Here is a 12,858-nt window from a genome sequence, read left to right on the forward strand (position 1 = left end):
AGTGTGAGGCACAGGGTAGGTTTCCAGCCATCTAGTGGTGGCTTCTACCATTGTGAGCATGTAGCGCTTGCCTTGGCAGGTTTGATGCAGTGCGATGTAGTCAATCTGCCAGGCCTCCCCATACCTGTACTTGGACCACCACCCACCATACCATAGAGGCTTCACCCGCTTGGCCTATTTGATCACAGCACACATCTCACAATCACTGATAACCTGGGAGATACTGTCCATTGTTAGATCCACCCCTTGGTTTTGTGCCCATTTATAGGGGCATCTCTGCCCTGATGGCCTGAGGCATCATGGGCCCATCGAGCTAGGAACAACTCTCTCTTATGTTGCCAGTCCAAATCTATCTATGACACCTCTATTTTTGCAGCCTGATTTACCTATTTGTTGTTTTGCTTCTCCTTGTTAGCCCAACTTTTGGGGACATGGACATCCGCATAGCAGACTCTCAAAGGTAGCTTCTCTACCAGAGTGGCAATGTCTTGCCATTCGTCAGCAGCCTAGATTGGCTTTCCTCTACACTGCCAGTTGGCCTTTTTCCACCTTTCCAGCCAACCCCATGGAGCATTGGCTACCATCCACAAATCCATGAAAAAGTATAGCTTTGGCCATTTCTCTCTTTCAGCAATGTCCAGGGCCAGCAGGACGGCTTTGAGTTCAGCAAGTATTGACTTCACTTTTCTCCTTCAGTAGTTTCTGCAACCTGTTGTGTGGGGCTCCATACAGCTGCTTTCCATTTTTTATTTGTCCCTATGACAAGGGAGCCATTGTAGTGAAAAGAGCATAGCATGTTTCTTCTTGTGGCAGTTCATTGTATAGTGGAGCTTCCTCATCATGGGTCACCTGTTCCTGCTCCTCTTCATCAGTCAGACCAAAATTTTCCCCTTCAGGCCAATTTGTAATTATTTCCAAGATCCCAGGCAATTCAAGTTTTTAATATGGGCACACTGTGTGGTGAGGGCAATCCATTTGCTCCATGTAGCATCAGTGGTGTGGTGGGCAGAGGGAACCTTTCCTTTAAACATCCACCCTAGTACTGGTAGTCGGGGTGCCAGGTGTGCTTCCATGCTGGTCACTTCTGAGGCAGCTTGGACTCCTTCATAGGCTGCTAGGATTTCCTTCTCTGTTGGAGTGTAGTTGGCTTCAGACCCTCTGTAACTTCAGCTCCAGAATCCCAGTGGTCGGCTTCAAGTCTCTCCAGGCACCTTTTGCCAAAGGCTCCAGGACAAGCCATTGTTCTCGGCTGCAGAGTAGAGCACATTCTTTACCTCTGGTCCCGTCCTTGCTGGGCCAAGGGCTAACGCATGAGTGATCTCCTGCTTGATCTGGGTAAAAGCTTGCTGCTGTTCAGGGCCCCACTAGAAAGTGTTCTTCTTGCGGGTGACCAGGTGGAGAGGGCTCATGATCTGGCTGTACTCAGGGATGTGCATTCTCCAAAAGCCTATGGCACCTAGGAAAGCTTGTGTTTCCTTCTCACTGGCTGGTGGAGAGACATCATTGTGATCTTATTGATGACCTTGGTGGGTATCTGATGCCGTCCATCTTGCCTCTTCATTCCCAGGAACTGGGTCTCTTGGGCAGGTCCCTTGACTTTATTCTTTTTGATGGCAAAGTTGGCTTCCAGGAGAATCTGAATTATTTTCTCTCCTTTCATAAATACTTCTGCTGCCATGTTCCACCACACAATGGTGTCATTGATGTAGTGCAGATGTTCTGGAGCCTCACCCTTTTCCAGTGCAGTCTGGATCAGTCCATGGCAGATGGTGGGGCTGTGTTTCTACCCCTGGGGCAGTCAGTTCCACATGTACTGCACGCCCCGCCAGGTGAAAGCAAACTGAGGCCTGCGTTCTGCTGCCAGAGGAATGGAGAAAAATGCATTAACAATGTCAATAGTGGCGTACCACTTTGCTGCTTTGGACTCCAGCTCGTACTGGAGTTCCAGCATGTCTGGCACAGCAGCGCTCAGCAGTGGAGTCACTTCAATGCACAATAGTCCACAATCTCCATTCTCTCTTAGACTTGTCCACAAGTTAAATGGGACTGTTGAAGAGTGAGTAGGCCTTACTGACCATTCCTTCACTCTCCAGCTCACGGATCATCTTGTGTGATGGCGTCTCAATTCATCCAAAACTGCCAGCAGTGCACTGTTGAGGTTGCAATTGGGACTTGTTGCTCTTCCACCTTTAGGAGTCCAAGTGCAGAAGGACTCTCTGACAGTCCAGGCAAGGTGTTCAATTGCTTCATGTCCTCTGCCTCCACAGCAGCTATTCCAAAAGTCCACCTGAATCCTTTTGGCTCTTTGAAATAGCTGCTCCAGAGGAAATCTATGCTCAGAATACAGGGGACCTCTGGACCAGTCACAATAGGATGTTTCTGCCACTACTTCCCAGTCAAGCTCACTTCAACTTCCAACAGGGTCAACTGCTGTGATCCCCTTGTCACCCCAGCAGTAGGAACAGGTTCTGCTCCCACATGTCCTGATGGGATTAACATGTACTGCGCACCAGTATCAACCAAAGCTTTATATTTCTGTGGTTCTGATGTGCCAGGCCATTGGATCCACACAGTCCAAAAGACACAATTCTCCCATGCCTCTACCTCTGGCTAGAGGCAGTCCCCCCCTCACCCCCCCCCCCCCCACCAAGTAAATTGATTTGCAGTTTACCAGGGAAAGAAGTCAGCCCTCCGATCACTCTGGGTTTAGAAGAGTTTAACTGGCACTTTCCCAGAGGAAGAAGTTTTTGTGCAAGTTTAATTCTATAGTGGTTTGTACCTTAAAGCACAACAGAAATCAAGATAAAGACTGATAAATTATAGCAGCACACAGCTAAATGAAGAGTAGGATATCCTGGAGCAACAAAGCATGTCAGAGTGAGGACTCTGGTTACAAGGAGCAAGAGGGACACAGCACAAATTATGAGTTTTGATGAGAACTCCAAATATTCTGGGTGATACAGACAGAGGCTGTGAGCTGAGACCAGTGTAAAGCTGGGGCCAAACCAGCAAAGCTGGAGCTGTGTTAAATTCTCCTGAAGTGTGAAGACATTCACAGTCAGTTCTTTGTCTCAGGCTTGTTTTAAAAATCTCTACTGGTTTTAAGTAATGTGGAAATAGTTTGAGCTCAGCAGTTACACTTAGTGCACTCACTGAGAACTTTGGAGGTGTTTGCTTCTCTCCCATGATCAGTCCATTTTTTGGAAATTATTTGTCTAGACTCTCTACTTCTTCACATTTTAGATAAAGACGTAATTTCCAGTGAAATTAAGTGATCATGGTAAATTTGCAACCAGGAAAAGCTCATTTATACAGTAACAACTTGCTCTGCTAATCATGGATTAAACTCAAAAGTGGCAGAGTTAACTCTTATTTAATGAGGTTAAAAGACTTGGCACAGATCACAGAACAGACCTATGATAAAGATGGAAGTCGTGCTTGCCCACTGTGAAAAACGCCAATCACTTGGTTTTTAAAATTTTTAAAGTTTAATAATAATAAAATGGTTATAAAAATAGTAATACAATTAGAGTAATAAAAATTTAGAGTTAGGACAATTACAAGACAATAAAAAGCAAAGAATTACAGACGTCCGGGTGCTCTCGGGCACTTAAGCCACGACAAGCATGCCTTGTGAACAAAGGAATAACCTTAAAAGCAATAGCCTGTTGCATATACAAAACACTTCATGATTATGCATATATTTTATTTAAAACAAGAAATTCGTCTGGTACTTGTCAAAAAGTTTCTGTTAATTCCCGGGCGCCTTCGAGTCTAAGTCAGGCTTGAAGAAGTTCGTTTCTGTTGATAAGGAAAGCCATAAATTCCTCTCCTCTGGAAAATTTAGAGGTTTCTGTAATTGTTATCTTTGTGCGAAGAATTCCTTGATTATCCCATCTCTTTCTTGAGCTAGTTATAAAGTATCTTACATAGTATAGTTTCTATTTTAACATTGTGTTATAACCTAAAAATACATTCAAAACATTACTTGAGAGAATTAATACAGCATAATTTTCCAGTCCTAAGCTTTAATCATTAAATTACGTAGATTTAACAAGACTGTAAATAGATGTTCTATTGCTGCTTTAAACTTGATATTTTTGTAAACATCCTATTTCTGGAGACCTTTCTTCTATTTTTATGTATTATTTTGCTATAGTGAGGAGTACAGCATTAGAGTTTGTTTAAGTAGTATGAAACATCTCAAATAAATGTGTATCAAAGCAAGAGAATAAATTGGATTGGCATTATCAGGAGACTACTCAGAAACTCTAATTCCAGAATAACCTCAAGGAGGACTTGCTAGAATGTATGACACTGTGATTTTTTAAATATCATCTGTTAAATCAGAGCTCTTGGAAAGTGTGATGGAAAAAGACCCTGAATACAAGAAAGTAAGTTGGTTGAATAGATGCTTAGGTCAGATCTGGAGTCTCTCACCAGAACTAAAAGTATCACATGGATGTGTGATGGACTGTAGTGAAGAGAAGGGATCCCAAATAAGGAAATCCAAATCAATCCAAATCCAATTCAGCTTTTTTGTTACCAAAAAGGGTCTTTTGTTACCAACTTTTCCCTGTCAAGCAGCAAAGTCCTGCCTAGAGGGAAGCAAAATCTTCATTGTTTGCTTTCAAGAACTGCCAAGTGGAGCCCAGGAAGTTCATCTCAGTTTGGAAGCAAAACCAGGACAATCTGGATGGATTTCCATCCAGATGCTTTGTCCTCAATTCTCTTGAAGGCAATAAAATGCTCAAAGCAAAGCAGCTCAGTGGTAAATGGTTGAAGGGGTCGTTTGACTCAAAGAGCTAATATAGTATAACCAGAAAAAAACCAAACAAAATTAATTACCTCCTTTAAAGAGGAAATACAAGCAGAACAGCACGATAATGAGATTTTTATTAAAATAACGTTATGTGCCTTTTGTTAAATAAAAACCGTGATCAAGCAGGCAAGACTGAAATGCTGGAAGGGCTGAGCCCGGCACCCCCGCTCTAAGGGAAGAGGCACTGGATGGGTGCGGGTGTTACCCGGGCGGGGGATCGGGGACAGGGATCGATGCCCAATCCCCACCGCGGGGACGGGGCTGGGGGCGGTAACGGCGCTCTGTACGGGCGGGAGACTGCGCTGTCGCCACGGCAACCGCTGTGCGCGGGGGGGGGGAAGGGGGTGGGGGGAAGGGGGGGGTGGGGGGAAGGGGGAAGGGGGTGGGGCACAGCTAAACCGGGTGGGAACCCGCGGTGACACGGCTTGACAGAGCCACCCGCGCGGGACACTGGCTGCCAGAGCCACCGGTGAAACAGCGGGGGACACGGGCTGTGAGAGACACCAGGGGAGCAGCGGAGTATTCGGGCTGCGACACTCACCGAGGCCACCAGCGGGGGACACCACGTTTGCCACAGCCACCGGGCCGCCAGCGGGTAAGCCGAGTTGTGGGGCAGCGGGAAGGGTCCCCCTGTCCCCGGGCAGTGTCACCGCACCCCCGCGGAGCCTCCCTGCAGCCCCTGCATCCCTCACCTGCCCATTCAGGTGTGCTCCAGCGGGGGCTCAGAGCCCCTCTGGTCTTGCTGCTTTCCAGGTGAAAACTCTATGTGTGTAGTAATTTATTAATTTATTGCGTGGCACTGGAAGATGGATCCGTGGTGATCATTACCTTCCTTTCCGTTTAGAGTTTTTCTGATTTCAGTATTCGCTGATTGTTCCTGCACTTGGCACCCTTCCACTGCTTCAAACTCACTCCTGCAGCACTTGGGAAAACTTGTGTGTGGTCACTGGTTTGTCTAAACATTGGAGACCATGGATTACTGACCCTCAGATGCAGCAAATCTAATTACACTTATAGCAGATGGGGCTGGGATGGGCTGGGATCAAACAGTCCTGGAATAACAAATTTTATTCTCTCCCTCCTCAGAATCATGGCTGCCATTGATGAGCGCACCTTCATTGCCATCAAGCCCGACGGGGTCCAGAGGGGGCTGGTGGGGGAGATCATCAAACGCTTCGAGAAGAAAGGATTCAAACTGGTAGCCATGAAATTAATACATGTAAGCTCTCCTCAACTGCTGTGTCTGCTTTTTTATATTTGAAAGCTGTAGCCTTCAAATAGAGCAGCGTACTATAACAACAAATGTGGCCTCTGTAACATTTAAAACTGAAATTTTGAGAAGCTGTACTTGGGATGTTTTTGGAAAAGTTCCAATTCCCAGCTCTGGCTAAATGCTTTAGACGTGCTAAGCACACTAATTTTAGTAACCTGATGACCTTAGTCTGAAGAGAATATTCTTTCAGGTGCATCCTATGCCCAATAAATGTCTTTGAGTATCTTTCACAAATCCCAGGTCACATAAACTGCCTGTATTGGCAACAAAAACCTTTCTAAGTTTAGTTGTGGTTAGGCAACAGTTCAAATTCATATCAACCAAAAGTACTCCTAGGAAGGTGCTAGAAATACTGCATTTTTAAGTGTGTGCAAGTTTCAGCATTACCAGTGCTCTGTGGTTTATCTCTGTGATTTCACTATGCTCTGAAGCTCTTATTGTAAGTTTTTTTCTCTGTCTGTCTGGTTTTGAAACCAGGCCTCTACGGACCTTCTGAGGGAACACTACACCGACCTCAAGGACCGGCCATTCTACAATGACCTGGTGCAGTACATGCACTCGGGACCTGTTGTAGCCATGGTGAGTTCCTGGCAAGGAAAACCACACTGCTTAATTGTCTTCCCTCCAATGAGATTGTGTCACCTGTTGAATTCTAGTTTATTTTTAAAAGGATTTTAAAATCTGGATTCAAATAGTGTAATTAGGAAGATGTGCTGTTAACTATTTTTCTTTAATCTTTTCTCATAATCTTTCTCTCCTTTGAGTCAGTTTTTTGAGGAAGAGGGCAGGGGCAAAAAGGAATCACAACCAGGACCTTGAGAAACAGTAAACCTGCACAAAAGCCCCACCCTGAAATGCCATGTAGTAAGGAAGCTGAAAAAGGGTGGTGGAACATTTAAACTTTAGTTCTCTTTTTCTCCTTGATAATGTATTTGTAAAATAGTTGAGGCCTAGCTTTCCCATGAGCAGACAGCTCTGTGAGACTGTTTGACAAACTGAGATGGAAAATTGTTCTCTCCCCACCCTAGGTGAGGAGGGGCATTGTATAGAAGGGGACCATGTGAGCAGATGCTTCAAGAATCTGACAGATTAATTTGAGATAAATTTGTCTCATTGTGACAAATATTCAGATGGTGATTTTTGCCATGATGGACAGCCCTGTGTTCTCATGGATGGTATAAGTTATCTGCTGCTAAAATTTAATCATCTGAATGGATTTTTTTTTTTCTTTAAGGTGTGGGAAGGTCTTAATGTGATTAAGACTGGAAGAATGATGCTGGGGGAAACCAATCCATTCGATTCCAAGCCCGGCACTATTCGTGGGGACTTCTGTGTCCAAGTTGGAAAGTAAATTTTAAAACATTTGGTATCATCCAAAAGCACTAAATGCTAAGTGTTATGTCATGATATCTACAGGAACTGTGCTCCATCCTTCTCTGTCTTACACATGGAGCTGCCATTCCCTGTGCCCGTGACATATTAGTATCGAAGGATGGGGATCAAGTCATGGTTGCCCCTACTGACAAAAAATGAGCAAAGTTGGCACTGCCTATGCTGTGTCTTTTCCTACTTTACTGTTGCTTAAAGCTTCTGTCTATAGTAGGAATCACTTCAAAACAAGAAGCTTACTTTACTTTAAGAATTCCTTTACTCTTTTATTCACCTTTTCTTTTCCTAGGAACATCATTCATGGCAGTGATTCTATGGAAAGTGCTGAGACAGAGATCAATCTATGGTTCACTCCTGAAGAACTGGTTGATTATAGAAGCTGTGCTCATGAGTGGATCTATGATTAACACCCAGCCCGGATCTTCTGATATTCCCATGTCCATGAGTAGCTGCCAGCCTCTAGCTATTCCAAAGAATTCCCTGGTAGAAACCTCAGAAAACAGTGAGATTGCTCTGTTGTGGATGTTAAATAGAGTCAGTGCTTGCTGCTCCTCTGACTTAAAAGCTGTCAAGTTATAAATGGAATTGCACATTTAAAAAGCTGCTTCTGGGATTGAGAGATGAGATGAAAACACAGAACACATACCATATATTTTTCTGAAGCATTTTATAGTCATAGAGGGTATTCTGGTAAACATTAAAAAATGGGTAAAATTTATTTGGCAAATAAATACACAAATGGCTCAGAGTCAGAGGTTAACTTTGCTAAAACATTAAGAGGGCAGCTGATGGTGTGTAAATGCATTGATAATATGCTCAAATGTTGAGGATTTACTTAATATCAAGTCAAGTGTGTCCCCATTCCTAAAACAGCTGCAGAAAAAAGCCCATTTCTCTCCCCAGAACATGCTGTGCCCATAAAGAATTCAACTCTGGCTAAAATGACAACTGGCCTCCACACTGTTTCAACTCACTCTTTTTTCCTTCCACATGGGATTTCTGTAGTATTTTAAGGACAGATTAACCAGCCAGGCTTGATGAAATGTCCTTTTATGTGAAAAGAAGATTAATGTGAGGATGGATGAGGGAGATTCTACCTTTAGCCACTTCAGTGCAGCAGCTCTCTGATATTGCACAGAGCAGTAAGTGGTGTTTGCTTTGCCAGCTGAACAGCTGGTAGTTTAGTTGTGCTCTCATTAGTGTTGTTTCCTCAGTAGCTGGAACTACAAAGCAAATGGTCCTTGGATAAGTTGTTTCAGAAGTGACTTTATCACTATCATTTTGTATTTATTTAATGACGTAAAGAAGTGAGTCATAATAATGCAGAAGGTGTTTCAGTTTCAACAGTAAAAACTGGATGTACTGGAAGAGGAAGTTTGGATTGATATTATGTATTTTTTTCCCTGCAACATTTTATTCACTAAGCGCAAGAGTTTCATGGAATCAGTTGCTCAAGCTCCACGATATTTTTCCCCCACAGTGAGTTCTTGTATCTGAATACTGAACTATGCAGTGAAAGTTGAATTGAAGGCCTATGATACCTTCTGGTGGTATCAAGCTCCTAAAAAAGAGATGACACAAAATAAAACAATATTTTCTGTTTCTTAAGTGAAATAAAATGAAATTTAAAATATTTTGTTTTATATTTAATTAATGAGTATAAGGAGGGGGAACAAATTCTGTAACTATGAAGCTGTAGGTGAGGCTGTGAGCTTCTCTTCTGAAAATATTCAGTGCTGTAGAAGATAACTCATTAGGTTAAAAGAAGTTGGAGGAAAGGGAATATGTGACAAACCTGAGATGAGTAGTCTCCTGTTTAATCTTTGCTTGAAAGGTTACTTGAGATGTCTCAATTCTACAAAATAGAGAAATGTGGTTTATCTGGAGGTGTTGGGGTTGTCAGGAAGCTGCTGATTAGTGTTTCTAATGTGATGTGACTGGGAAGAGGTGGAGGCCAGCATTCCTGCACAGCTGAGGTGCCTGAGCAGGTCCAGTGTGAAACCACTAACTGACCCTGTGAAGACACTAACTGGCCCCTCAATAAGAGACAATGCAGGGACTGCAGAGGTTATTTCATTGATATCCCAGCTGCAGTGATGGTGTGTGATTGTAACTTGCTCAGGTAAAGGTGCTCTATTAACTAGGAAAGGGCCAAGTAGTAAATATCATAAAAAGTAACAACACTCCCTGCTTTATATTGTGACACGGGTTCAGGGACTGTGAGGTTTTGACACTTGGCAGCTTCATCTTCCCAATAAAATTACCAATAATGTTCCTGTGTTACAGGTTCCACATCACTTTTCTGTGATAGTCTTTCGAGGAGCTGTAGCCGTGCTATGCAGTGCAGCCAGGTTGGCAGGACCAACCCTCAGGCCGCGGGGATACCTGAAAGCAGCCAACCCAGCAAAAAATTAGTAAAAAATTGTTTAATTGTGTTAGACATCCGCCGTCGTTTCAGTGCCTTAAAGGCTTAAGCTACATTTGCTGCATCTGTAAATAACCCTCGAGGAGGCGAAGGCGACAGGTGCGGCCGGGCCTGGCCAAGAGCCACCCCTCGGCCGCTGGGCCCGGCAGCGGTCACTCTCCTGTCTAGTTCCACCTCATCCCGGCCCGGCCCGGTTCCGCTTGGTGCTGGCGATCCCGGCCCCGAAGCGCCGCCGGCCCGGTGACTCCTCCTCTGCGCGGGGCGGGGGATCCGCGGCGCGCACGCCTCCGCCTGGTCCTCTTCCTCCGGCGGCAGCGGCGCGGGAGGTAGCGGCGGCGGCAGCTCTAGATAGGTGAGGCCGGGCCGGGCCGGGCCCCGCGCTCCAGGGGCATAAGGGGTGCGGGCGGAGGGGCCTGGCGGGGTTCGGCGGGGTTCGGCGGGGCCGGGCTGGGCTCGGTGGGGCCCAGGGGGACATTCCGTGGCGGTGCCGCGTGGCAGGGCGGTACCGCCATGGCCGTCACCGACCTTGAGGCCGCGCGTCCCCTCACGCCGCGCTCCCGCCCGCAGCGCCATGGGGGGGAACGGCGAGCGCACCTTCATCGCCATCAAGCCCGACGGCGTCCAGCGCGGGCTGGTCGGGGAGATCATCAAGCGGTTCGAGCAGAAAGGGTTCCGGCTCGTGGCCATGAAGTTCGTACACGTGAGTGCCCGCGCCTTGCCCCCCAACCCGGTCCTTGCCCTGCCCGAGAAGGGCTCACCACACCCACACCGAGAATCTGCCGTTGCGGCTTCTCCTGCGGCAGAACTGGGATCAGATGGCGGATGTGCTGGAGCGCGGGTCAGGCCCTTCTTCCTGCCTGGCGCACGGCTTCTACTCTTTCCAAAAACAGCGAATTTTGCTTCAGAGGTTTAATGCAGCCCGATTGAGAGCTGGAATGGCCTTGGCTGAAAGGTTGTGTTGGGTAACATCACCCCGGGATCTTGTACTCTGCTTATCGCAGAGGCTCACTGCCGTGCAAAGAAATCGTATTGACAATCCCCAGCACAGCCACAAAGAACTCCTTTAATGCTACAGCAGGAGCTCCCACTGATACCAACAATAGCACTGCAGCATTGTTGGTAACATTAATTATTAGTGATCACTAATCACTAACACCATAGTCTTACATCTGTAACACCTTTTGTTCAATGATATTCAGAAAATTAAAGTTACATCTGTCCTTTTAAAGGCCTCTGAAGACCTTCTCAAACAACATTACATTGACCTGAAAGACCGCCCCTTCTTCCCTGGTTTGGTTAAATACATGACTTCTGGACCTGTTGTGGCCATGGTAAGTTGCTTGGTTTTCATTTAAGATTACCTTCTTGAATATATTTGTTTTGCTCTGTAAATTATTAAGAATATTCACAGATATTCTGCAAACTACCTAACTCTGATAGTGGCAAAAGAAAAAATTAAGACAGTGAAATTACAATATAATAAGAAAAGTGCACATATAAAATGGGTATTAAAATGCCTAATATATAAATGTATAAAGCAACATTCCTGAAAGCAAGTCTTCTGCACCAGAAAATCTGTTTTGGGCAAAAAAAGGTCAGGCTCTCTGACACAAAAAACCAACTTCTGTGTCATTCATTTTTACATTCCCTCAAAACAAGGTACTTGCTCTAGTAGCATCTCCTGGTGTGATAAAGAACTAGGAGAGAACACTCAGCAGGGTGTCCCTGTTCCACCACAACACAAAGGGTTGGGAGTTGGCTTTGTACATTAACCCTGAAGCTTGGTAAAGTATCTCTTTTACTCCAGTAATAATGTTGATAGTCCTTTTTACAATTACTTCCAGTTCATATGTTTTTTTCCCTTGTCACCTTTACAAGCCCAAGAGATAATCTAGACAAGGTTAATATCTTTAATGGTAGAGCCTTTGTTTCTTTGCAAAGTATGGTAGAGCAAAGATGAATTGTCAGTATTTTGCATAAGCATGGCTGAACAGAATTTTTGTGTTTTTTATCTTAAGGTATGGGAAGGACTCAACGTGGTTAAAACTGGGAGAGTCATGCTAGGGGAAACCAACCCTGCAGACTCCAAGCCTGGCACCATCCGTGGTGATTTCTGCATTCAAGTGGGAAGGTTTGTACTCAGTCTCTTAATTGATACTAAAAACTCAACAACTCCTGCTCACTATTTACTTGCCAACACAAAAACTGTTGGCAGTCTTTTATGAAAGCTAAAATTGGTGGTAGAGACCTTAGTTTGATGGTATTTCATTTGCAGGTTACAGTGCATACCTGCTACTTAGGAAAGTGGTACAAAGCTGACTTGGTTTGCAGTCCAGCTCCTCCCCAGAGCAGCATGTAAGCTCAGGCAGCGGCTGTTGTAGAACAGTAGAGTGACCCTGATAGGCATAATTAGCTCTTGGAGGGGTGAGGGTACTGGAACATGCTACCTGAAATAACAGCTTAGTCTCCCCACTCTAGATGCTTCATCCACGTTTTTGCAAATTGAGAACAAGGCTGCTGGAAGTGAATTTTTATAGGGATCAATGTTTGTCCCCTTCCACAGGAACATCATCCATGGCAGCGATTCTGTGGAGAGTGCACAGAAGGAGATCAACCTGTGGTTCAAACCCACAGAGCTCATTGACTTCAAGCCCTGTGCATACGACTGGATCTATGAGTGATGGGTTCCCACAGTGATTTGTGCCTTCCAACACCTCATCTCATTCCAGCTGCTGCCCTGGGAGCAACCACAGTTATCTTAGTGCTGAAAGTGATTGTCAAATAAATGGGTGTGAACTACTTCCTTGTAGTGCATTCACTTACAACAGACCCCTGTTCAAATACTCATAAAAGTAATTTTAGTCATTCAGGAGCCACTAACACGTGACCCTGCCACAGCTGTTGGACTCAAGCAGTGGCACATTTGCAGAGGGACAGCTGAAAGGAGGC

General features: G+C 45.1%; 2 protein-coding genes across 2 annotated transcripts; both read left to right on the forward strand.

Annotated features, from left to right (window-relative positions):
* Positions 1-5,221: 5,221 nt before the first annotated feature.
* Positions 5,222-9,117, forward strand: NME1 (NME/NM23 nucleoside diphosphate kinase 1). Its single transcript, XM_053960694.1, has 5 exons — positions 5,222-5,417; positions 5,909-6,041; positions 6,573-6,674; positions 7,330-7,442; positions 7,774-9,117. The coding sequence occupies exons 2-5, from the start codon at positions 5,913-5,915 to the stop codon at positions 7,889-7,891; spliced, it is 462 nt and encodes a 153-aa protein (XP_053816669.1). The 5' UTR covers positions 5,222-5,417; positions 5,909-5,912; the 3' UTR covers positions 7,892-9,117.
* A 703-nt stretch (positions 9,118-9,820) lies between these two features.
* Positions 9,821-12,708, forward strand: LOC128797815 (nucleoside diphosphate kinase). The gene is made up of 6 exons (XM_053960711.1): positions 9,821-9,835; positions 9,993-10,261; positions 10,477-10,609; positions 11,139-11,240; positions 11,928-12,040; positions 12,473-12,708. The coding sequence occupies exons 1-6, from the start codon at positions 9,821-9,823 to the stop codon at positions 12,588-12,590; spliced, it is 750 nt and encodes a 249-aa protein (XP_053816686.1). The 3' UTR covers positions 12,591-12,708.
* Positions 12,709-12,858: the final 150 nt, after the last annotated feature.

This window comes from Vidua chalybeata, chromosome 19 (genome assembly GCF_026979565.1).
Source record: "Vidua chalybeata isolate OUT-0048 chromosome 19, bVidCha1 merged haplotype, whole genome shotgun sequence".
In the NCBI taxonomy this organism is placed as follows: Eukaryota; Metazoa; Chordata; class Aves; order Passeriformes; family Viduidae; genus Vidua; species Vidua chalybeata.

What these genes read in the sequence shown, in the direction of transcription:
- NME1 (XM_053960694.1), top strand. Translation starts at nt 5,913, where the DNA reads ATGGCTGCCATTGATGAGCGCACCTTCATTGCCATCAAGCCCGACGGG. An exon ending in TAGCCATGAAATTAATACAT is followed by an intron (nt 6,042 to 6,572) that starts GTAAGCTCTCCT and finishes TTTTGAAACCAG; the next exon opens with GCCTCTACGGACCTTCTGAG. An exon ending in TTCTGTGTCCAAGTTGGAAA is followed by an intron (nt 7,443 to 7,773) that starts GTAAATTTTAAA and finishes TTCTTTTCCTAG; the next exon opens with GAACATCATTCATGGCAGTG.
- LOC128797815 (XM_053960711.1), top strand. An exon ending in GCGGCGGCAGCTCTAGATAG is followed by an intron (nt 10,262 to 10,476) that starts GTGAGGCCGGGC and finishes TCCCGCCCGCAG; the next exon opens with CGCCATGGGGGGGAACGGCG. An exon ending in CTGGACCTGTTGTGGCCATG is followed by an intron (nt 11,241 to 11,927) that starts GTAAGTTGCTTG and finishes TTTTATCTTAAG; the next exon opens with GTATGGGAAGGACTCAACGT.